General features: G+C 43.4%; 1 protein-coding gene across 4 annotated transcripts in view; it reads right to left on the bottom strand.

The window, feature by feature from the left end:
* CNNM1 (cyclin and CBS domain divalent metal cation transport mediator 1) overlaps positions 1–26,376 on the bottom strand; it is a 58,544-nt gene extending 32,168 nt beyond the window's left edge. For all 4 annotated transcript variants that reach the window (XM_042960183.1, XM_042960184.1, XM_007099079.3 and 1 more), the window contains exons 1-2: positions 24,758–26,376; positions 1,343–1,486 (exon numbers count right to left, since the gene is read on the bottom strand). In XM_042960183.1, the coding sequence (XP_042816117.1) occupies positions 1,343–1,486; positions 24,758–26,321 (1,708 nt within the window). In that variant the 5' untranslated portion in view covers positions 26,322–26,376. The remainder of the gene's footprint in view (positions 1–1,342; positions 1,487–24,757) is intronic.
* Positions 26,377–26,593: the final 217 nt, after the last annotated feature.

Here is a 26,593-nt window from a genome sequence, read left to right as displayed (position 1 = left end):
TTAACATTTCATCACTGGAGAATCATTCATCTGATCTTCCTCTTTGTTCCCATTATTTTAACAGTGAGTATTGGGAGCATTAAAGTTGTTAAATGCTGAGGTTGTTAAATGCTGGAGGAAGGAATGTACTCATTTAGACTACTATCATTACTATTAGCCACTAACACTTTAGTGTGAATGCCTTCTTCAATATATCTCCTGAGACACTTGGGAATTTTTAATCAAGAGTGGTGGGCAGAGGTGAAGGGAGAAGGGAATGGGGGTGGGGGGTGTAGAGGTTAATCCCTATTGGAAGAAGTTGGGCCTGGCCATGGTATCACAATAAAACCAGATACTGTGACACTCTTGCTATGTTTTGTCAAGGTCTGGTCCACCTTTTAACTTTGATCGCTTCTAAGTCTAAAGGGAAGGTAATGTTTCTGCACCACTCACTGCCTTACAGCATGAAAGCTTTTTCTACTGGGAGCTAGTTTCTGAATGGCTGCTTCTAGCAAATAAGGGCAGGGGTCTGGATGGAATGGGCTATCCAAGGCAAGGAAAAGGGACTGCTGTCCCATGAAGTGAAATTTGGAGGAGGAAATACTTCCTGGCCTAGGGATTCCCACAGATTTAGATAACACTCCCATCCCACAGACACACCAAGGCTTTGTAGTGTTTGCAACCAAAGCTTTGACAAGGCTCAGTAACCAAAAGCAGTGTCACTGTCTACATAGAGTCCATATTGTTCCTCAGGGCTCAGGGGGTGGGAGGGTGAGGAGAAAGGAGATAGGGTGGGTGCTGGGGATGGGAAGGGAGAATGAGAAACCAGGCTGTAGGGCTGAAAAAGCATGAGGGAGAAGAGCAGTATCGAAGAAGGGGTATTTAAGGTTTTGGCTTAGGTTGTGTGTGGGCAATCTCATGGCAGTCTCCACGCATGCTGACGCTGCGGTGTGAGCCGACTGTGGGAACAGTTCCAGGGAGTGCTAGGTTCTGCGTCTAGGTGGATGAAGAGACAAAACAAAACAACATCGGGGACAAAAACAAGGGCAGAGTGGCCACCTGAGGCACACTTGGTTTCCTCTAGTTCTTTTTCCATCCAAAGGCCAGGAGGTCCCCTTCTTAATCTTGGCTCGGTTCCTGAAGGTTCTCTCCTGATAAACATCTAGCTAGCATGTTCTCAGTGACTCAGGGTGATTCAAGCCAGGGTATCTTGCCATGCCAGCACCTGGCATTTGGGGGATGACACACAGCAATGATAGGCTTGTCCTGACACCCTCTCACAGCCTATATCAAACTAAGCCAGCTCTGACAGTCTCAGAAGAAATAGGATGACCTTAGACAACAGCCAAGGCCATGCACTTACTGTAGAGGTCAGTTTCATCCAGGATCTCCGACTTAATGATCTCCTCTATGATGTCCTCCAGAGTGACAATGCCCATCACCTCATAGAAGGGGTCCCCTTCTCCCTCATTATTCACCCGCTGGACAATGGCCAGGTGAGATTTTCCTAGAGAACAAATGAAGTCCCAGTTAAGCTCTGGTACATTTTTAGAAATCTTTCCTGATGAGAAATTACACAAAGTTGCTCTGTGACCAATCTTGGGACTGAACTCATCTTAGGACCTCCTTGAAATATGAAGTTTGTATACAAGCTCTTATAAATGCAAACCTTGTACTTTTGGATCTGTCTCTTTTTTAGGAAAGTTACCTAATACACATAAAGGCAGCTACCTTTTTTTTCTTTGAGCTTTCACAGATTAGTAAGTGTATCTAAGTTGAAGGAGGATGAATAATCTAATTGAAAGAATGAAAATTTGGAATCGAAAGAATTAGGTTTGAAGCCCTTCTCCTCCTCCAAACTTCCCCTATCCCTTCTCCCTAACTATTCTGGTTACTGTATGTGCAACTGACCCTAGGCAAATCATTTAACCTCTGCTGAGTCTCAATTTTCTCATCTAGAATTAGGGAATAATACCAGTACAGTGATTTTTAAAAAAATGTTTATTTATTTTTGACACAGAGAAAAAGCACAAACAGGGGAGGGGCAGAGAGAGAGAGGGAGACAGAAGATCCGAAGCAGGCTCCATACTGTCAGTGCAGAACGCAATGTGAGGCTCAATCCCACATGTGAGATCATGACCATGGCTGGAGTCAGACGCTTAACCAACTGGGCCACCCAGGCGCCCTACCAGTATGGTGATTTTAAAACATGATCCCAAATTCTTTGATACATCTCTTAACGAAAGGTGTGGTCTCTGTCTCCTTCCCTTGAATCTGGGTGGGCCTGTGACTGAGTCAACCAACAGAGGACAGGCACATGTCTGCAATGTGACCTCTGAGGCTAGGTCATAAAAGGCACATGGCTTCTGCTGCAGAAATGCTCTAAGAAGGCTGAGGCCACCATGGTGGAGAGGGCACATGTGGACGCTTAGGTGACTGTTCGAGCTGAGCCTGGTCTTCCAGCCATCCCACCAAAAGTGCCAGATAGGTGAGCGAAGCTGTGTCCAGTGGATCTGCCATCCCAGCTGATCCAGCCCCAGCTGCTGGGTTTCCCCACCCCCACCCCCACCCCCGCCAGCCATTTGAGAGTCTTCTCCAGCTGCAGGTACAGACACTGTGACGCCGAAGTGAGCAAGTCTTACTGTATCTTGTCCAAATTCCCAATTCAGAGAACCTGTGAGCTTAATAAAATGGTTGTCGTTTTACGTTTCTAAGTTTCAGGGTGGTTTGTTAGCAGTCATGGCAGCTAGGATAACCAGTAGCCATAAGGTGATCACTGAGCTCGGGTGACTTAGTGGGTGTGTGAAAGTGCTCTGGAAACTATAATGTGTCACAGGCAGTTAATTTTTATTGCCCAACAATGAATAATAAGAGTCAACACGTATGGAGCTCTAATTATGTGTCAGGCACTATTTGGAGCACTTTGTGTGTACTGATTCATCTGATCCTCCTAACAATCCCTGAGACAAGTACTATCACTATCTCCATTTTATAGATGAAAGAACTGAGGCACAGATTGGTTAAGTGACATGCCTAAAGTTACACAGCCTATAAGTGGCAGAGCTGGACTGCAAACCCAGGTAACTGGATTTAGTCCTAACCCAAGAACTGAGTCTTACCTAACAGTCCTGCAATACTGCCTCACCTTGGTTTGTTTTTATCTGCTGATAAACACATTTCCTGGTCCTGTTTTTAAAATGCAAACCTGGGTGGTTCTTTTCCTTGGCTAAGAGACATTTAAGGAGAAAATCTAGGGTACTGACTTAGAAGATATTCTTGCCAAAAAAAAAGGAAGTTCATGCTTTATCAGTGTTATCCTTTATAAGCTTGGCCAATGCTAAAAATATCAGATAAGAGGAGTAGTCAGTTCGCTGGAGGCATAATTAACCATTGAAATCTAAACACATGAACTTCTGTATCAGATACCTCAAATCACAAGATAGCTACCTTTTGGGGTTTTTAATTATGAGATGGGTTTTTTATCGCTCAAGAATGGTCTTTAATTTCTTCTCCACCTTCAACCTATCCTTCAACTATCCCCAAACTGGTCTGATCATGCCACTACCCTGCTCAAAAACCCTCCAAATCTCCTTAATATGCACAGAATCAAATCCAGACTCATTGGTTTGGTATTATCAAGACAGCAAAATGCCCTGCTACATTCCCTACTCATTCTATACTCCAGGTGCACCATGTTAACTTCACTCTCTCAACCCTGTCTATGTGTATTTTCAAAGTCTTCGTGCACATGGTCTCCTCCCATTCTGTCTCCACTGGCCCTTCAAGATCCAGCTCAGGGGCCAGCTCTTCAAGAAAGTCCTCAAGAAAGATCTGCCCCATTCTGAATCTGAACGCATCTCTCCTGGCCTGTTTTTGAAGCCCTTGATAACTCTGTTAGAGCATTTGTCAGTTTGCTGCTTCTCATAACTAGCAATGTATGTGTTCTCTACTGGACCATGTTTCTTCCTCAGGCCATAAGATCCTTCAGGATGTACACCAAGACAGGGTACCTTCCATATAACAGGCAGGCAAATAAATGCCTGATGAATGGAACTGAGACTGAATGAAAATCCATAGTTGATACAATAGATGATATTAAAACCAGACACTAAAACCTTTATTTTCTAAATAAAATACAATGTATTTAAATTAAAATTTAAACTCTACATCAGTGGTTCTAAAATTATCCTTCTTTGAAACAACTGCAACTGCATTTTATAGCTTAAATTAGCTTATGTTAATTGTTAGAATGTGATCAATTTAAAGGATTTTTTTCCTCAACACATTGTTCTTAAACTTATGGCACCTGTTCTCACTTTTCTGCTAACACGTGCTAACAGATGACAGAACAAATGGCTAGTATAATGAAGAACTCGGAAAAGTGATTTCTTAAAACTATTTTCTGTAAAACTGTATAATTTTTATACTGTGGAGCGCAGAATATATATAATGCAGCCATACAGCCATACTTCTGGCCGCTAAGAGATTAGTTCATATAATGGGATTAAATAAATTAACATTTTATGATGTTTCACAAAGAGTACCATAACTTCCATCTGAAAATCAGCCACTGGTCTACACTTTATAATGCTGATTTGAGGACACACCATGTGATTGCCAGGGAATAGAGATTTTAAGTCCTAATTATGTAATATTCAAGACAAAACTCTTATGTACTTGATTAGAAATACTTTGTAATTCACAATTGGCCTTTCTGATTCCCTCAAATACCTATAGAGATCTACACACAAATGAAGGAAGTCATTCTTTCTTGGGAAGAGACTGAAAAGGAATCAGAAATCACATAGCCTTGTTCACATAACCTCTATTCAAGACACCAGCTATGTCCATAACACACATACCTGAGGTCCACTCTCTCTCAAAAAGGTTGCCCTTTAAGAGACCTATCTCCCTGTACTCCTGTTTCCTGGGCCTCTGAAGGGTTGGGGGTGGCTACCAGTGAAGCCAATCTTGAAACATGGAAAATGTAGTCACTTCCTCCTGCCATAGTACTTTGTATAAATCTCTCTTTTGACATTTATACTAACAACAATAATAGCTATTATTATTATTATAGCAGCTACCATCTGCTATATCCACTCTAGGGGTGAGACATAATTTCACCATGCTGTTGTTCTCTACAAGTGATTCCCCCTACTATGATGATAAGCTTTCTGAAGGGCAACAGCTATGTTCTACTTAATCTCCATTTCCCCAGAATCGAAGAATAGCACCTGGCACAGCGTAAGAACTCCGTAACTAGCAGGTGACAAATGGATATCCATATGCAGAAGAATGAAGTTGGATGCCTACCTCACATTATGACTCAAAAGTTAACTCAAAATGGATCAAATGCCTAAATGTAACAGTGTAAACTACAAAACTCTCAGAAGAAAACATAGGAGTAAATCTTTGTGACCTTGGAATAGAACATGTTTTTTAGATAAGACACCATAAATACAAGAAAACAAGAAAAAAATAGATAAGCTGGACTTTAGAATACTTTTAGGATGTATTTAATGACTACCAGCAAATCATATATCTGATAGAGAGCTTGTATCCAGAATATATAAAGTGTACGACACATAAAAACACAACTCAATTAAAAAGGGGGCAAAGGATGTAATTAGATAGTTACCTGAGGAAGATATACAACTGGCCAATAAGCACATGAAAGGATGCTCAGCATCTTCATCATTAGGGAAATGCAAATCAAAACCCTAAAGAGACAAGACTTCACACCCACCAGAATGGTTAGAATAAAAAAGATAACAGCAAATGTGGATGCGGATAAACTGGAACCCTTAGACACTGCTGGTGGGATTGTAAAAGAATCACCTGCTTTGGAAAACAGCTTGGCAGTTTCTCAAAATATTAAACATAAATTATCATATGATTCAGCAATTCCAATCTTAAGCATACACCACCCAAGTAAACTGCAAACATATGTCCTCACAAAAATATGTACACAAAGGTTCCTATTATTCCTAATAGATAAGCGGTTGAAACAACCCAAACGTGCATCAACTGCTAAATGGATAAATAATGTGGTATATCCAGACAATAGAATATTATCTGGCCATAAAAAGGGAACGCAGTACTGATACATGCTACAACATGGACAAACTTTGAAAACATTATGCTGAATGAAAGAAGCTAGACCCCAGGGAGCCACACCTTGTATGATCCCATTTATATGAAATACCCTATGAATAGGTTAAATCTATAGAGAAAGGAAGTCGACTAGTAATGTCCAGGAGCTAGGGGAAGAAGGAGGTGGGGAGAAACTGTGGGGTTTCTTTTAGGGTGATGAAACGTTCTAGAAGTATACAGTGATGGTTGCACAACTGATGGTCCACTGAATTGTATACCTTAAAAGGGTGGATTTTATGGTATGTGAATTTTATCTCAATAAAGCTCTTAATTTTTTAATGTTTATTTATTTTGAGAGAGATAAGAGAGAGAGACCGAGTGGGGGAGGGGCAGAGAGAGAGTGGGACAGAGGATCCAAAGCGGGCTCTGTGCTGACAGCTCCAGAGAGCCCGATGCGTGGCTCAAACTCACGAACCGTGAGATCATGACTTGAGCCAAAGTCAGATGCTTAACCAACTGAGCCACCCAGGTGCCCCTCAATAAAGCTCTTATTAAAGCGAATTGGAAAAGAAAGAACCAGTGCTTGAATGAACAGGAAGTCAGTGGGTGAGTAAAAATAGGAACTGTTTCACAAAAAGAGAATAGGCTGAAATATAAGAGCAACACTGGTTTGGACACAGGTGGTGATGCTGCTGGTAAAATGCTAGTTTAGAGTACTTGCTGTCATTTTGTGCTCTAGGACATGGCAAAGACCAAAAGTGGGCACAGGCAAGGCCATCAGGGGAATAGGAATGGGGAAGAGGGCACCACCTTATAAATTTCGGTGGCTGTGGAAAAGCTGAGCAGGGATGAGGGCTTGTCACAGCTGAGAGGAAGGAAATCTAAGAACAAAGATATCATTAAGATATAATGAGGCAAAAGGTAAGGTAATGTTTTAAATGGAAAACTCATGAATGCTACTGCTTTATGAGGTATTATGAGGTCCGTGTCCCTGGACTGTATTATTGCAGCACTGAACACCAACAGATGGGAAATCTGTGAGCTGAGTTGAAAGATATAGACACAGTGGATTTTATGCAATGCACTTTTCTAAAACTTAAGGCTACATTTGCCTCTGTTGTAAAGAGTATATTTAAAAAGATAAATAATAAATATTTTTTAAAAAGAGTATATTTTATTCAGATTACTGGTGTTCTCCTGGACTGGTAACTATAGAGTCTCTGGCCTCTGGCTTGAATCCCTAACATGTTCCTAGTGTCCAGCCTCAGCAGAATCCCCAGCTCTGTCCTGATGGTTTGACTTGCCAACATACCTTTCCTAGCTTCTAGCAGCTGTGAGCTCCTTAAGCCTTGGTTTGTTTCCCTCCAGCCTGGCTACTTTCTCCCAGCTTTGGATTTACAGCCTCTAGTTTCAATGCTGTCCACATCCTGATGAAACACAAACTAGAGAATACATGTCTATGGCCTGAGCCTTGATTGGACCACAGCGTTAGGATGGTTTTGTTTGGAACTCTATCCTCAATGAAACATAAGGGGTCAGTCATAACTTTCTGGGATCTTAAACAGGGCTATCTGGAGAGACCCTCCAAGCCCAATGCTTTGGAGTACACGTCACTGGTTCAGTGCTTCCCAATGCTAGCTGTACATGAGAATCATCTGAGAAGAGACACCTGGGTGGCTCAGTTGGTTGAGTCTCTGACTCTTGACTTTGACTCAGGTATCGGGCTCCAGGCTTAGTGTGGAGGGGCTCCCTCTGCCTCTCTCCTCCACTTGCACTCTCTCTCCAAAATAAAAAAAAACCTAAATCATCTGAGAAGCTATAAATACATTCTAAAGACTGGATCTCACACTCTGAGATTCTGGTTTCAACAGTTTGGGGTGGGGCCATGCCATCAATAATTTAAAATGTTCCTTAGGTGATGTTAATGTTCAGTCAAGGCTGAGAACTAATAGTCGGTTCTCAAAGTGTGCTCCCTGGACCAGCAGGATCAGCATCACTTGAGAACCGAGTTAGAAATGCAAATTCTCGGGGCGCCTGGGTGGCTTGGTCGGTTAAGCGTCTGACTTCGGCTCAGGTCATGATCTCAGGGTCCGTGAGTTCGAGCCCCTCGTCAGGCTCCGTGCTGACAGCTCAGAGCCTGGAGCCTGTTTCAGATTCCGTGTCTCCCTCTCTCTCTGCCCCTCCCCTGTTCATGCTCTGTCTCTCTCTGTCTCAAAAATAAATAAACGTTAAAAAAAAAAAAAAGGAATGCAAATTCTCAACACCCACCCCACACCTAGTAAATCAGAGTCTCAGGGGTTGTGCCCAGTGATCTGTGATTTTAACAAACTTTACAGCTGATTCTGATGCAGGCTGAAGTTTGTAAACCACTGGTTTATGGTTAGGCTCCATGGCACTCTGGTTTTTTGCCTGATGACTTACTAATGAGGAAAAAAAATAAGCACTGAGATGTCTAGTAAAATCCTAGTCTCTTTGGTGTACCTGGTTTAAGTCACCAGATGCTAAGAACTTACTAAAAGACAGAAAAGAACTGCCTGGAACAAAGGGTAGTTGTAGTAGCCAGCTGATAAGTGCTCTCTCTCATACGATGTGGTGGTTATGGTATTTTGCTGACATTGGGCAGGGAGTATGTGTTGGCTGTTTAATGCTGAGTTTGAAAATGGGTTTCTCATAGTTTTTGTATCGATCACCTCTGAAACAAGCTTGAGGTGCTGCACTATCTATTAGGCTTCTGATGTATCCCGGGTCAATAAAATTTCCCACTACTGAAAATCAAATTAGTCATTTCTGTTGTCCCCCAAATCCAAAGGGTGAGTGCTAGTACAGGTTGCTGGTAGTAGTCTATCTCAACACCAACTGCATCAACATACCCAAACCACATGTCAGATTTCTTAGAAGGGCAACTAGGTTTTCAGGCATTGCTTTAAATTTTTTTTTAATGTTTATTTTTGAGAGAGAGAGAGAGAGAGAGACAGAGTGTGAGTGGGGGAGGGGCAGAGAGGGGCAGAGAGAGAGGGAGACACAGAATCTGAAGCAGGCTCCAGGCTCTAAGCTGTCAGCACAGAGCCCAATATGGGGCTCAAACCCACGAACTGTAAGATCATGTCCTGAATGGAAGCTGGATGCTTAACCGACTGAGCCACCCAGGTGCCTCTCAGGCATTGCTTTTAAAGTAGAGGGCAGGGATGCAGCTAAACATCCTGCAATGCCCAGGACAGCCCTACAATAAAGAATATCGATCGTGCTGAGGTTGGAAACCTTGCTTTAAAGAGACAGAAAGTTAGCAAGTGGCAGCAACATCACAACTATATTTCAGTATTTGAAGAAGCTGAAACATTCTCCAAGGGTCTTTAATAGATATAGTCTCTAGATGGTTTCGGCACATCACAGAGAAGAGCGCCTAAGGCCCCTGTTAGCATACGCCTTGAAAAAAAAAAGCGAAGAATTGATTTGCTTCCTCTCTCTTTTAAAAATAGCTACAACACTTTGGTAAGGTAACTGTTCCCAAGATAAAATATAGAAGCTAGGACAAAAGCATAATTGCTTCGAAATAGAGAACAAAGGAAAGCAGAAATCATTTTATGCTTTCATGGTTCCTGCCTCACTTATGACCTTCACCTTGTAAAACACACTGACATTTGCTACATTTTTATCCTCCCTGGTGTCACTGCAGCATCTTTCATTCATTTAGTAGACAGTACTGACTCTTTTTTCTTACCTTGGTCTTGGTATATCATTCTACCTTGGGGTTACATTGAACTTGAAGCGTGTTCCTTGAAGCAGCAGCACTGACCATCACCTGGGCACTTCTTCAAAATGCAGGTTCTCAGGTCCTACCACTGACTTACAGAATCAGGATTCAGGTGGTGAGGTGGCGTCCAGACAGCCATTTCAGTGATATCCCCGGTGAGGCTCATGCACACTGAAGGTTGAGAAGCTCTGCTTCTGACACTTGCCACTCAAAGTGTGGCCCTTGGACCAGCAGCACTGGCATTGCTGAGAAGCCCTTGGAGGCAGCCATTCAGCCTCCAGCTCAGCGGTCTGAGTCAGGGTCTGCATGTCCTCAGACCTCCAGATAATTCTTACGGGCTCTCATACATTGAAGTACGAGAAGAATTGGTTAAGACCCTGGTTGCTTCCCAACTTTATGGCTGACATTTTTCTGTTTCCACTGAGGATTCCTTTATCTTCATCTAAAGATAAATACATGTCAAAGTCTCTAGCTCAGTGAATCTCTACCCTGGCTGCATGTAGGAGCCACCTGAGGAGCTTTAAAACCTATTGATTACCTGGGTGCCACTCACAGAAGTCCTGATCTAACTGGCCTAGGGTACAGTGCAGGCATTGGGACGTTATGTTTCAAACTTCTTCAGGTGACTCTACTGGGCATTTGCAGTCAAGAGCCTTTGCTCTGGTCCTTGATCTTCTGTTCCTCTCTCTTCCTGATTACAGATCCCAGCAGAGCCCATCACCTTAAATATCACCACCACCTCTTTCCTGAGGACTAAATTTATATCTTAACATCAGTGTCTATTTTGAACTCCTATCCTGCTTTACACATTTGCCTGAGCTCTCTCCTTGTCTTGTCAAAATCGCTTATCTCAACAGGAACACGTGATCTTCAAGAGCCATTATCCCCGATCTTCCTGCCGCTTCACTATAGTAAATGGTACCATTAACCTTCTAGTTACCCAGGGTCATAACTGAGGAGTCATTTTTTACCTTCTTTTTCTTTGTTTCCTATTAGGAAAAAAAATCCCCACATTCTTGCAATTCACCTTTTCTTCCTTCATTTTACCAATAAGTATTGTTGATAAATGACTACTACTATGTACCAATCATTATTCTAGGCACTAGAAATGCAGCAATGAACACAACTAACAAAATCATTTTCCTTCTGTAGCTTACATTTTAGTAATTGGGGGTGAGAGATAATAAGCCAGATAAATAGTGTTACGTAAAGTCAGTATCACAGCACTAAGATGAAAAGCAAAGCAGGGAAGAGCAATGGGGAAGTGTATAGGTGTTACAATTTTAGGTAGCAGAGGGCAGGGATTAACTCCCCAAGAAGGTAGTACTTCAGTAAAGATCTGAAGGTGGTGAGGTGGGGAGCCCTGTGGATATCTGGGGGATACCTTTGCAGTAGAACAAAAAGCAAAGGCCTGTAGTAAATGGAAGTACAACTGATGTGCTTAAGGAATGGCAAAGATGTCAGTGGGGTGGCTGCTGAATGTGGGAAAGGACAGTAGTAGGAGCCAAGGTCAGGGAGGTAAGGGATAGGGTAGGTACACCTGTGATAAAGCCTGGACGGCCTTTGTAAGGACTTGGCTCTTCAAGTGACATAGTCATTGTAGAGTTCCGTGTTGGTGTGTTTTTGTTTTTTGACAAAAGAGTGATATGATCTGACTTATGTTGTTTTTTTTAGAGAGAGAGAGAGCGAGCATGCATCTATATGTGCATACATGCGCAGGAGAGGGGAGGGGGGCGGAGGTGGGAGGGGTAGAGACAGAATCTTAAACAGACTCCATGATCAGTGTGGAGCTTGACACAGGGCTCAATCCCATGACTCTGGGATCATGATCTGAGCCAAAATCAAGAGTCAGATGCACAACCGACTGAGCCACCCAGGAGCCCTGACTTATGTTTATAAGACTCTTTTTAGCTGTTGTGTTAAGAATGGACACAAAGTGGGTGGGGGTAGAAGCAGAGACACATCATAGGAAGTTCTGGCCGTCAACCAAGTGAGAGATGGGTGGTGGCTTGGCTGGGAGGCAGTAGGGGAGGTGGTGAGATGTAAGCAGATTCTCCAGATATGCTGAAAGCACAGCCTACATGAGGCACTGGATGTGGAGCAACAGTGAAAGAGAAGTTTGGGCCTGAATGACAAGAATGGAACTGCAATTTCCAGAGTTTGGGAATATTGTGCAAGGAGTCAGCTTGGAAGAGGCAGCAGGAGCTCAGTTTTGAACAGTTTAAGTTTGGGATGCCTTTCAGACCTCTAAGTGGAATGTCAAGTAGTAGCTGGAACCATAAATCTGGAACTTATGATATCTTTGGGAGAATGAATGAAATAGTCATGGAAGTGAGACTAGACAAAGATCCATTTCTGAGCTGAGGTGTTCTAACATTTAGAGGTCACAGATGCAACATTCATGCAACAAATATTTGAGTATCTGATATGAGAAGGCCCTGCTCAGTGAATGTGATGTAGGAGGAATCAGTAAAGGAGCCTGAGAAGGAGCATCCTGAAGGTAATGAAGTCTAAGAGATTTTCTCCATTACAATTGCAAGTGCACAGTCCTTAGTTTCCACCTCTGCATTGGATCCTGGACAACTGCATTAATTTCCTAACCGATCCTCCTTGTGGTTTCTCCAGTTCCAATCCATTCTATCCACCAAAACAAGATTGACTGCCCCCACAAAGCATTTATGAGCTTACTCCCCGCTTCAGTAACATGTACAAGTTACCAGGGAGGATTATTCCTGAAGTCTTCTTGCTGCCATTAATGGCCTCCATGTGTGAGGTTTTTTGTTTTTTTGGTTTTTTCGTTTTTGGTATATACCTTGCCTTCTTTCGCACTACTCTATCAAAATGGATTGTGTTTATTCCCCATTCAGAAAATAACTGGTCCAAGGATACTCAGCTAATAAGTGGTAGAGCCAATATTGAGCTCAGGGAAGTGAACAGGACTCACCTAGCTGGGGTTTGTGAAAAGCTTCAAGACAAGTAAATGAGACTGGATACTTGAACTTCAAGCCTCTCAGACCCAGAGCCTATCTTGGAGGCAGCCTATGGGGCCAGTTTGTCTCTCTCCAGGTTCAGGCTAAACATAACCAGAGTCCTTAGCTTAAAAATCACCATGATGACCCTAAGTGACCTGGCTAAGCTTTGACTAATGGTGACATTCTCAGGCCATGAACCAACCTCAGACATGAAGAAAGACACTGAAAGGCAAATAGGCCTGCCTAAGTTGCCTAGAGATCATACAGTGTTGGGCCAGCCCAGGGGCTATGACTCAACTAAGCTGGTCCTAGGGAGGAGAGAGATGTGGCTCTCAGGGGTTCTATTCGGAGTAAGCCAGACTCCAGAGGTAACCTTAAAACCCACCCTTTTGAAGGTTCTCATTCCAGGTAAAGACAGTCTACAGCTACTCCAACATTCTCCTCCACTGTTTCTGATCTAAATCAAGCTGACTCCCAAGAGCACACCCCATTTTCCAGTTTTTGCCCTAGTGGTAACTGCCATACCTATTAAACCCTAATCTTTACAGTATCTCTGCCAAATAGGGATTGTTACTACTACTATATGGATGAGAAAATGGAGACTTAGAGAAATAGTGACTTGTCTCTAAGCAGCTCTCACTTCTGTTCATTATGTACAGTCACATTTACATGGGTTGGATCAGAGAAAGCACTTGTTACACTAAATGACTAACTAGATACAATTCATGTAATTAGATCAGGGAGGTAGAAGGCAAATGGTGGAGTGTCTTGAATGTGGTACAGGCATTATCTTCAGCCTTTGCAGTAAACTTACAATATAGTATCATCATTCCCATTTTAAGAAGGGAGATAAGCCTCATTCAGAGTCGTAGAGTGACCTTCCCTAGTCACACAGCCAGGAAACATAGAAGCCAGGATCTAAGCCCAGGTGTTTAGGAATCTATGTCTGTGGCTCCGTGGTCTGAGGTAGTTAAGTCATAGATGTGGCTTCTGATTCTGCCTCAGTCACTAACACTGAGCAGGACACTCCTGTCTCCAGATCCCAGGTGCCTCATATACAAAAAGGGAAAAAATTCTATTGACTTCACCTGCATGGTGGGTACAAAATGAGTTACTGTTTTGGAAAGATCTTTGCAAATGTAAAGACTAACTATAAGGGATTATCATCACTATTTGTATTATTTGTCTTTTCTGGGCCTCAGTTTCCTCCACCTTAAAATTAAAGGATGAGAGCAGGTGACCTCCAAGGTGCCTTTTTTGGCTCTAAAATTCTCTACTTTTATTAGTCTAAACAGTCCTGGGGCTACAAAAACAGTTTGGTTTTACAGGATGCTTCTTTGTGATAATATATGATAACACGGGAATTCTAATAGTGCCAATAGTTACAGTGTCTTGTGTTTACAAAGCGTTGTGAACTCCTAATGTTTATCTAACGTTTATATCTTAATATTGAAGAATTCCATTGGAGTAAGATGAGAAAAAGATGCTTTGACACATGATAGATTTTTTAAAAAAATCTACAGAATCAAATCAAATCACTTTCTATCAAATCAGGAAGAGAAGCACAAAAATGTTACCTTACCTACCAGCCTTGTAGCAACCACCTTGATTTGGAAAAACAGAACAGTTCCTTTCCCTAGTTTATTAAAATAAAAAGGCTGTACTTTGTAGCAATTATCTTAGTCTACTTCATCTAAAATAGAATAATCAATACATTTATCACAAAAAATTTTCTCGAGCCACTAAAAGGCAATTATAAAAAAGCCAACAGTGTAGAACACCATGGTAACCAGCATCACCAGGGCATGAAAACATAGTCGTTAGTCACTAGGATCTAAGCTGGTTGGCAGTTTGGCTTGCTAAGCAACACTCAAAAATAGCAGTGTAACAACCCATTATCTGGAGATATGACTTTGCACAGCTTTGAACCTGCCCAGAAGGATCTACCCCAGGTCCATACACCAACCTCATGCACTACTAGGCTCCCAGTCAAGGCCTAATTAGTCATTTATTCAACAAATACTTATTGAAGCTTACTATATACCAGACACATAATTCACAACACGTGTATTTACTTGATTTCTCAGTTAAACAGAAGCTCTGAAATAGACACAGAAAGAGTGGTTTTGTGATGGGTGAGGTTGGGGGATGGATTTACTTGAGGCTGACTCAGAGAGAAATAGCAGCTGATAGCCAGAGCCAGAGGACAGAGAAAAAGAGAAAAAGTAGACAGTGGACTGCTTTATAATACAGCATAAAATAACTAGATTCTCATGACCATGATCCTGCGTCATCAAGAAAAGATTAAGTTATATTTAGGATCCTTTCCTAAGGAAGGCAGGAATGGGCATAAAACATTTTAGAAATATCACCACCAAAAATGGTTAAAATATACAGTTTTGGCCTTTGGAGAGAACAGAAATTATGTTTGATGAATATCCCATTCTGCCTAGTTCCCCACTTTGCTGGGAGAAAAGCAGCATTAAGATCATTGCTTTACCAGCATTCAAATACAGGGTTGGCTCCCTTTCTGCTTTTATTTTTCTAGTTCAAGCTCCTGCCTCAGCTGGAATGCCTTTTCCCTTCATAAATGCTTATCAGAATCCCTCTCCATTGACTTCCTCAGAGTTTTCCCAGATCCTCCCAGGGAATTTCTGCCTTCTCCCTTCCCCCACAGAGGTGTGGATGCCCTTGCCTGTCTGCCAGGCTGTTTGATATCATTTCCATCAAGGCTCTTCCTACTTTCACGCTCCTGGAGGCCAGGCTCTTTCCCATATTCATATCCATAGCCATCTCCCAGAGCCCTGGCAGCCAGGCACTCAGTGAATATTTGTGAACTCAACTGTCTACACAATCCCGAGGGGTAGAGGGAAGGTTGGCTGGGAAGGTAGCACTTTCCCTAATGGATATTAAATGGCTCAGGAACCCACATGGCACCCACACTGGCCCCCTTTCCTTGGATCCTTTGCACATCTGCTCCCTTCTCCTGGAAAGCTCTTCCTCTAGTGAACTTCTTCTTGCCACCCTTTTAGGATTCAGCTCAAATATCACTTGGGGACAGGGAGGAGTCTATCCTTAGCCACAAGACCAGGTCAGAGCCCCTATTATATGCTCTCATGGCTCTATTTGTTCTTCAAATTACTTGTTACCACTTGTAATCAGTTACTGGTTAGTGTATATTTTCCAACTGCATGGCAAGTGCCAGGAGGGCAGGAGGCCTGATATAGAATGATGTCATATGGAAGGAAGGAAGGAAGGAAGGAAAGAAGGAAAGAAGGAAAGAAGGAAGGGAGAAAGAGGGGGAGGAGGGAAGGGAGAAAGAGAGGAAAGAATGAATTGAGAAGAATCCCAATTTGGAAAGGAACAGACAGCAGAAAATAAAAAGGGAATTGAAGAGTTGTTATGGAAGGTCCAAGGGTCCCCAAATGTGGGCCTAGAGGCAAACCAGTTGAAGAAAGTACATTTACAGACCCCCCACCCCCCACCGTGATACCCAAATGCTTTAAGGGCTCCAGAAACACAACCAAATGTATTTGACTGTTAAAAAATGGAATTGAGGTGAGCTACTATACTCTTCAGATAAGAGAGGACTCAACAAGGATGATAAAACAAGGAAATGGAATTTAACTGCAGCCTGTGGGATTTAGATTAGATAAAAAGTCTGACAATGAAGGCTGTTATATTCTGGAAAAGATAATTAAATCTAAAAATGAATGCGTGAATTAGATTCTCTGTCAGGTTTTTCAGTGCCCCTTACAGCTAAATTCTACTGTTACCTGGTATTTCTTTTGCCAGGCTGAGAAAAAAAAAATTATTTCAGAACCATATTACAACAATCATAATAAAAATTTTTAAAGAAAGAAATATAAATCAACAATTTAACACTTTGTATATTTAATTATTCCTACTTTTTCTTGTTCCTTTTTGTTCTGCCTCCCTCTACATGATGGACTATGCTTTGTTTACTGCTTGCTCTAATTATTGTTTAGAAGGTAAACATTCTAAATTTCACTAATTACTATCTAGCAATGTCTAACACATTTTTAAACATATTACACTTAATTATATCAGCAAAATATAACTTTGAGTGAAAATAATTTTTTATTTTCTTTTATGAAAGACAAAAAATGTAGCGCTAATGTTTTAGCAGCTTTTTATAGAATAAAACAATGGGATAATTATTCTTTTTTAAAACTTTTTTAAAGTTTATTTATTTATTTTGAGAGAGAGAGACAGCACATGTATAACTGGGGGAGGGGCAGAGAGAGAGAAAGGGAGAGACAGAATCCCAAGCAAGCTCCACACTGTCAGCACAGAGCCCGATGCCGGCTTGATCCCAGGAACCATGAGATCATGACCTGAGCCAAAACCAAGAGTCAGGCCCTTAACCAACTGAACCACCGAGGTGCCCTGAAGGATTATTCTTTCTGCTAAAATATCACACCTGAATTGGGAGTGATAAAGCAAAACACTGACTTTCCAACCAGATTATTCCTCAGTGAAAATGTTACATGGCATATCTATGCCAGCAGCACTTACTAGCTGGCTGGATGTCTTTTGAACACCAGATCACATGCGGTAGAACCAAAGCTTGAAGAGGATACCTTTCAGCTCCACAGTGTCTGTCTTGTTCACCATTGTATTCCCAAGGCCTAGTACAGTGCCTGGTCCAAAGCAGTTCAATATTTACTGAATAAATGAAAGAATGAATCAACAAATGAACAAAGACTGAGTATGAAAACTGCAATAAGCCGCTTTACAGCCACATTAGTCCATAGATAGAATAACCCAACAGTATGCGTACTGTGCCATCTTTTGTTTAGGAAGATGGTGTTACTAACCCAGCAGAGCGAAATTGTCTAACTGTTAAATATTACAGCAATTGCACCTAGAGGCCTCTGACTTCAGAACAAAGCTTTATTCCTTCTCCCTGTTTTCTGCATAGGGTTGATTTTCTCCTAATAACAATCCAATAAGCAGAGTAGCGAACTTTAGAAATTAAGTTCAACAAATCTTTAAGGATCTATTTCATAAATTTGTCTTCCCAAATTATAGGACTTACTTCCAAGGAGGCTACAGTGAAAATAATATCATCATATAAAAAAATCACTTTTAGGATTAGAACAGGATATTTTATTAGTGGAAGAAGGCAAGATCATGGGTTTTCCTCTTCATTGTCTTTTTAAGAATTAAGGTTGTTAGTTTGGGTGCTACACTTAAAAAAAATTTTTTTTAATGTTATTCATTTTTGAAAGACAGAGAGAGACAGAGCACAAGCAGGGGTGGGGCAGAGAGGGGGACACAGAATCTGAAGCAGGCTCCAGGCTCTGAGCTGTCAGCACAGAGCCCGACGTGGGGCTCGAACTCAGGAACCACGAGGTCACGACCTGAGCTGAAGCTGGATGCTCAACAGACTGAGCCACCCAGGCGCCCGGGGTGCTACACTTTTAACATGACAAAATATTAGGAGTTATTATTTCAGGATAGTGGGATGATTACCTTCAGGTGATTTTCATGCTTTCTAAAATTTTCAGTTTTCTGTAACGAACATGCAGTATAGAAACTTATAAACTTAAGTAAAATTTTTATAAAAGTGAAATTTTATAAAAATTTTATAACTTAACCATAGTCATTCTCTTCTCCATGTTCTCATTGAATTTTTGTATTTCTATTCTATCACTTTTATTTTAATGATTTATACACAGGTCTGTCTTATCCATATAGGTCCATGACTTGTAAATTGTAATGTTGTTAAAGTTGGAGGAAAGGGGAGTCCAACCTGCCTCCTACCTTTCCACAGGAGAACACTATTCTTTCAGGCTGTCGGCTCTTTGGGAGCAGGGACTATATCTCATACATCCAACTCTGAGCATAGTGCTTTGAACATGAAAAAGGATAAATAATTATTACAATATAGATTTACCTAAAAATGTGGAGGAAACATACACGCAGCACATTTCTTCTAAGACTTAAAATTTGCCTTTGTCCTGCATCGTCCAAAATGATTGGCTGGAGATCATTAATGATTCATTTACTAGAGCTCTGCAGAGCCTTTCTATTATATTAAAGTTTAACTCCTTCAGTTATTCATTCATTCAACAAACATTTACTGAAAACTTAGCATGTTTCCTATCCATTGTTAGGTACTACAGCTACAAAGACAGATAAGATAGTCTTTGCTCATCTTGGGGGTGAGCAGCATTAATAAGCAAAAAACCAATAATACAACTTGTTAGTTCAATAAGAGAGATATGGGACAATTAACTTGGCTCAAACTGGGGTTTACAGGAGAAGCTTTCCAGAGGATGTGGACCCTGTGCTGAGTGTTAAAGGAGGAGCTGGAATAGGGATTAATCAGGCAATGCATATCGTGAGGAAAGAGACAAAGGCAAGCGACAGCAGTGGGGCCATGAAATTCAGTTGCTGGAGCACAAAGCTGTGGCAGGAGTGGTGAGGGATGGGCCTGGAGGGGAGGGCAGGAGGAGGTCAGGAGAGCACAGCTTAGACTTTATCCTGCAGGCAGTGGGGAATGCAGCAGGGTTTTAAGAAGGGGATGACGTCACCAGAGATTATTTTGGTGGCACTGCAGAGGACGGATTTGAGGGAGACAAAAATTGGAAGACACAAAATTTTTTAGGAGGCATTTGCACAGAGGAGTAACAGGTTTGTGTTTGTATTTAAGAATCTTAGCTAACATTTACAATGACAATTACTAAATATGCATTATAAAGCAATACTGTATTACTATTTCAAACAACTCTATGAGTAAATGCCATTATTATCCTCATTTGACAGCTAACAGAATAGGTAATTAAGTAACTGTCCCAAACCTCAGGCAGGCTGGCACCAAAACTTATGCTCTTCATCACTACCTCATGTGCTTAACTTCAGTCTCTCACTTTGGATGAAAGCTCTGTGCAGACAGGAACTGTATGTCCTCCACTGTGCCTAAACGGTACACAGTAACTATTTCTTGAATAAACTCAATGACTCACCTAAGCGAAAGAAATAGTGGACTATATTATATATAGACAAGAAATATTTTAGATGCAATCTTGGCCAATTTTTGGCAGACTTTGGTGATTGTTATGGACTGAATATGTCTCTCTCCCCACCACCCAAATTCATATGTTGAAGTACTAACACCCCCTACCCACTCGGATGGGGCCTCAGAGGAGATAATTAAGGTTAAATAAGATCATATGGGTGGGGCCCTAAACCAGCAGGATTGGTATCTTTATAAGAGGAAGAGAGACAAGAACTGGCTCTCTCTGTATATATGCACCAAGGAAAGGCAATGTAGAGATATAGAGAGAAGCTGGCCCTCTACAAGCCAGGAAATGAGCCCTCACCAGAAAAAAAAATCAGGTGGAACCTTGATCTTGGACTTCTGGTCTCCAAAACTCTGAGAAAATAAATTCCTGTTGTTTAAGCCAATTAGTCCATGGTATTTTGTTATGGCAGCTGAAGCAGAGTAAGACAGTGGTTAGTAGCATGAGGGTGAAGGGTAAAAGGGGGGTTTTTAGCCTGGGAGACTGGAGGAGCAGTGCCACTGACTGGGGTAGAGAATCTGGGAAGATGAAGAGGAAAGGTTGGTTGTGGTCAATGGAACAACACTAATTATTCTATACTTTGGGTTCACCTCACTCAAACATAAAAATATAGTAGAAATTAGCTACTTAAAACCATTCATTCAACAAATACCTACTCATCCCTTTGCCACGGTTGCCACTGTGTTTGTCCTGAGAATGTAAAGTAAGATTCATTCTCTGCCCTTAAGGAACTCACAGTCCAGTTGTGGAGAAATACTGTTACCTTTTGTAAAACTACCACGCTAGCTAGAAAGACCTTTCTCCTTTTCCCCACTTCTAAAGACCTGGAGCTCATAAGAAGTATAGAGGTGAAATCCCATATGGACAAGAGCTTTGAGTCACATGACCTGGATTTGAATCTGGGCCTTGGAATACTAGCTCAGTGAAGGTCCTAGGTAGGCCAAGTAACCTTTCTGGGTCTTATGGGCCTCACCTGTAACTGCAGAGTTATTTTAAGGATCAGTTAAGATGGGTAGAAATGTTTTGTAAAATGCAATATATATGTTAGCAAGTATTGTAATTATAAAAGCTCCATTTCTAACCTTTGAAAACTAGAGGTAAATCAGACATGGGCAGCAAGTCAGAGGTGAAAGGCCAGCTTTGAATCCTGCGGGTGGCAGGAGTTCTGGGATGGGGGATGGATTAAGACTGGTGTAGTGGGGAAAAGAACAGATTCTGGTGTCCACAGATCTAGTTCAAATCACAATTCAGTTATCAACTGTGGAAAGTTGAGTAAGTCATGTAAGGGGTCTGAGCTTTAGTTTCTTCACCTGTAAAATGGAGTTGATAATATCTACCCAGGAGGGTTGTTCTGAGTGTGTAAAGGGCTTGGCAGGGTGCCATGCAGAGCAAGTCGCTCAATTAATGGTAATTGTTGTTCCTATTTGTCATTTTCCTCCCCTACCTCCTAATGGGTTTGTTTAGGTAGTTAAGTTACTTGAGATGCAAAGAAGTGAGGGAAACAGAAGGGCTTTTATGACTTACTTTAAAAGTTGTTTTTAAAGGTAAGGAGAAGTCGTTCAACTCTTTTCCTTTACTAACCTATGGTGCAAACATAATGTTTTTGGAAAATGACCACTGTGTTACATGGCATGAAGCCAGAGAACACTCAGCTTGATGCTTATTTCTGGTATTTATTCTAAGTAAGTCTACCAATCACTGTTAATAAGGGTTCTCTGAAGGCAGTGCTTCTCAGACTTTAATGTACATGAGTCGCCTGGGGGATTGTTAAAATGCAGATTTTCATTCAGTGGATTTAGAATGATGTATGAAGTTCTGCATTTCTAACATGTTCCCAGGTAAGGCCCACGTTGCTAGTTTTTGGACCGCACTTTGAGGAAGGAGAAATGCTCTGAAGGGATGTGGAAATCTCTTTCTTGGCATGGTGTTTGATGTGGGAAACAAAGGCAAAAGAAAAAAATTAAATTTCCTTACTACCTACAACCCATTGACAAGTCCTTGAAACAGATAGAGTGACCTTCCTCTGGGAGTTCAGCTGCCTCGATGATGACACTTTGCTAAGGGCAAAAGGCAATCTTAGCTTAACATTATCCTGATCCCCCCAGGATGCTGTAAGTCTACTTTAACACATAAAAATTCCTTTGGAAACTTCCTTACTCTCTACCCACCAAGATATGTTAGCAAACATCCTCTAGGCAAATGGCCCACTGCTGTACACTGGAAGGGTCTCATGACTGAGGATTTACTAAACAGTAATAAATGACCTTTTCCTATTAACAGCTAGCCCCCCTCAGGGTCCTGGAAACCTTGTTTCCAAAAATACCTTGAGGCTTGTGTTATCCCAAACTCCCTCCCAACTTAAAAGTATATAATCGGCCATTTTTTATGACCCCAGTGCAGCTCTTTGGGCCCACAGTCCTGTCCCCGGCTTTAATAAAAGCACCTTTTTGCACCAAAGATGTCTCAAGAATTCTTTCCTGGCTGTCGGCTCTGAGCCCCAACATTTCCAAATCGTGTTCACCATAATTCCCTGCTTCTCTTTAGTGATCTGCCTAATTACAAACTAATGATACAACACTGACAAGCCTTTTTCAGACCAGATTTCAAAATTCTTCAGCAGGACTCATTTCAGATCAATATTGACTTTTTTGAGCAGCCTACCTTGTGCAAGGCACTGTGCAAGGTGCTAGGGATCCAAAGGTTAGTGAGACACAATTCCTGCTTCTGAAGACTGTCCTTACTCTGACACTACCCCTTTGTAGACTGTTAACTTTCTAAGGGCAGTGTTGTTGTCTCGCATTATTGCCTATAATGCAGAAGCTCAATAAATAGTGAATGAATGAATGAGTTTATAGTTTCCTGAAAAATGTCCTCCAATAGCACATGACAATGAGACACTATCTTAACTGCACTCTGTCCTAACTATCACATGTAAGGGATAGATAAGTTATAATCAGGCTGATAGGCTAGGCCTTAATCCAATCTGACTGGTGTCTTTATAAGAAGAAATTATTAGAACCATAGAGATTCTAAGAATGAGCTCACACACACTGAAGGAAGACCATGAAAGGACACCGAGAGAAGCCAGCCCTCTGCAAGCCAAAAAGAGAGTCCTCGGGAGAAACCAAACCTGCCAACACCTTGATCTTGGACTTCCAGCTTCCAAAACTATAAGGAAATAAATTTCCATAATTTAGGCCACTCAGTTTATGGTATTTTTTATGGCAGTCCTTACAAATTAATATACGGATTTTTACAGTTTTTATGCCCAGATCCAAGACTCCCTTCTGCAGGAGTCTTACAAAATGTAAGACTAATTCTAAGAGTGGATGGATGAACCTTAGGTTACAGTGGGAACAAGTCATACAGGGACTTAGGGGAGACAGAAGCGGGGAAAGAGTAGGCCAGATTGGGCTAAAACAGCTATAATGTATATACATTTTCCTTCCCTTCTCATGATACCAACACAAAGTTTACAGCTTGGATAGAAAGTCAGTTTTCAACTTTCCCCTGGTTTTCAGGCTACACTTGGATACTTAAGACAATTTTACTTCTCTAAAAAAATTGTGGCAGGAGGAAGATCCAAGATTTATCTCTGAATGAAAGTTCTAAAGAGTGCAAATGATAAAGTAATGAGATTGAATTTTTGATAAACAGAAAGATGTGTCAAGATGTGACAAATGGGATTCCTGCTAGCCATAAGGAAGCTACATTTGAAGCTTGATTCTAAAGTCAGGGGATTGATTTTTTTGTTTTGTTTTTAATAAACATGCTAATTCATATGTACAGATGAAAGCCTCCTTCAAAATGGTCATTCTAGAAGGTTCTACACTTATTCTAACCATGTCACTGTTCTCAACTCATTTCTGGAATTGTTTTCAGGGTCTGTGAGATAGTCTTCTGAACTCAATGGTGACTCTTGAAGGTAGATTTGATTTTCAAAAACAATCAAGTGTCTTTCTGGTTAACTAGGAGAACCAGTCAAACTGTGCAATTCCAAGAAAACCCTAAAGAATCCAAGCTGATTTTTCTTGAGTGAATCGTACTCAACTCCAGAAGACAGTTTCTAAAGACAAACCCCAGACATGCATGTTAAACACATGACACTGGCAGGGTGGTGACTGCTCTGAAGGAAACCCCATTCATTTACATATGCAAATTTTCTGGTGGTTCCCTTTACCAGAATATTTCCTTACACCTACATTTACCCTATCACATGGGACCCCAATTCCCAGAAGTACAAGGACCTCACCATCTTAGTCAACCTTTAATCTCCAACCTGGTTACCTGACATATATCAAATGAACAGCTGATGGAAAGTTAAATAAGACAAAAAAAAAAAAACAAAACTAAGCTGTCTGTGTGATTCAAAGGGCACAACTAGGACCCAGAGAGCGGTTCCTAAGACATAGCTTTCTGTTCCATGTAAGAAGGGCATTATCAGCAGCTGGAGCTGTCCAACAACAGAGTTAGTTTGCCCTGGAGATTGTGAGTTTCCAGCCCTGGGAAGAGTTTAAAAGGAAGGCTGCTAGCTATGGGAGGCTGTGAAGGTTCCTCCTGTATTGGGTGGGAGCTACCCAAAGACCTCCAAGGACTATCCCCAGAGTCCAATCTGCACAATAATACCTGCCAATTGTTAGATCCTGAAAAATACTGAGAGGGAATGAATGAGGAATATGGGGCATCTTAAGAGCCAAGTAAAATGTTAGAGGCTGGGGCTCAGTCAGCTGCAAGGAAGGTAGGGAGAAGTGAAACGAAAATAGCTGCCATGAGGTGGGTCAGGCCTTCCTTGGGTTTTTGCTACCATAGGAGAGTTGCTTTGCAACTCTACCTGAAACTTCACATGTTTATGAAAGGGTATTACTTTTGAAGGGGGAAGCAGTTGAGAGAGGAGATAGACCACTGCTCACCCTTCTTAAACTCCTCCAGCACGGTGTCCAGCCGAGTATCATTGAAGACGCAGTGAAGAGGCCGGTTGTAGAAGCGGGTGACGGTGAGGAGCGGCGTGCAGTCGTCGGGGTCCACGAAGGCCAAGTCCTTGACAAACAGAATGTCCACAATGTTGTGCCGCTGATCGCCCTCATACACGGGGATGCGAGTGTAGCCGCTGCGCAGGATCTCCGAGACCGTGGCAAAGTCTAGCACCGCGTCAGAGCGCAGCATGAAGCAGTCCCCGAGGGGGGTCAGCACCTCTTCTACCACCTTGGTGCGTAGCTCCAAGGCGCCCTGGATGATGTTGAGCTCCTCCTTCACCAGGTCGCTGTAGGGGTCCGCGGCCCGTAGCGTCTCCAGCAGCTTCTCCCGAGTGTAGAAGGTGCTGATCTCCTGACGCAGCGCCCAGTCCAGTAGACGGCCCAACGGGTAGCACACGGGGAAGGCGGCCGCCATCAGGAGCCGAGTCAGGCACACGCTGTGCGAGGCGATGGCCAGCCCGTGGCGCGAACACACCGAGTAGGGGCAGATCTCGGCGCCCAGAAACACGGCTCCGGTGCACACGAGCGCCGGCAGCCACGGGAAGTGGATCCCTGCCTCGCTGTAATCTTCCCCGGTGCCCCCGACGCCCGGCGGCAGCGAGGCGTACAGCCAGCCAGCCAGGGCAGCGTTGGCTCCGGCTTGGCCCAGGAGCAGGGTGCAGAGCAGATGGGTCCCCCTGCCGCGCACGGCCTGCACGCGGCGCGCCTGTTCCTGCTCTGCGGCGGAGCCGCTATTCCGCAGCACCCGTAACTCCACCGGGTCCAGCGAGAGCAGGCTCAGGCGAAGGCCGCTGAAGAGGGCAGACAGGGCGAGCAGCAGGAGCGCCCCGAGCGCTCGCAGCCACGCGGGGGGCAGCAGGTCCCCGCCGGGGCCGTACAGCCGAGGGCGGACGCGCAGCAGGAAGCCGCCGGCGGCGCCGTGGTGGTGCCAGGCGCGCCCATCCCAGGCGCACAGCGAGAAGAGCTTCCCGCCACCGCCTGCACCGCCCCGCTCTGCCTCGCCCTTACGCAGCTCCCGCACCCGCACCTGGACTAAAGCCGAGCCCGCCACGCCTCCGGGTCGCAGGGGCCCTAGGACCTCCACATCCGACGCCCAGTCGCTCTGCTCACGGCAGCGCTGCGGCCCCGGCGGGCGCGTGGGGACAGCGCTGGGCGCCACGCCGCTCGCTCCCGGGGGCTCCTCGATAAACACGAGCCGCGGAGCCCAGTCGCCGGTGCCGTTCTCTCCCGGGGAAAGGGTAGGTGCGGGCATCGGCGCCGCGGGCGCAGCGGGCCCGGGCTGGAAATAGACGCGCAGGAGGAAGCTGGTGCCTTCCGCCGCGCGCAGGGTGCCCCCCTCCAGGGACACGCGGCCTCCAGCGGTATCCTCGGGCCGCAGGCCCAGCAGCCAAGCGGCGGCAGCCGGGGGCTGAGGGGAGAGGGAGAAGAAGAGCAGGAGCACAGCGCCTCGGCTGCAGCAGTCCCGGAGCCTGACACCCACCGCTGTTGCCGCAGCCGCCATCCTGCACCCGGCGTGGTTGCACGTGATACTGCAGAGAACGGAGCGAGATCGGGAGGAGGAGCCGGAGCCGAAAACCCGGGCGCGGGCAGGTCACCACGTGTACGCCCCCTGCGTATGTGGGCTGGAGGTGGTCGGGGTTCAGACTATGCCCCCGCCCGGGGTCCCCGCGGGAGGCGAGAGATGGCCACGCATAACTGCACCATGCATAACTCCCGACGCACTTCGGTATATCTGAGCTACAGTCTAAGGAAAGCTCATCTTGGAGCACGGCC

Source organism: Panthera tigris, chromosome D2 (assembly GCF_018350195.1).
Source record: "Panthera tigris isolate Pti1 chromosome D2, P.tigris_Pti1_mat1.1, whole genome shotgun sequence".
Taxonomy (NCBI): domain Eukaryota; kingdom Metazoa; phylum Chordata; class Mammalia; order Carnivora; family Felidae; genus Panthera; species Panthera tigris.
Note: the sequence above shows the minus strand (reverse complement) of the source record. Positions and strands in the feature narration are given on the sequence as shown.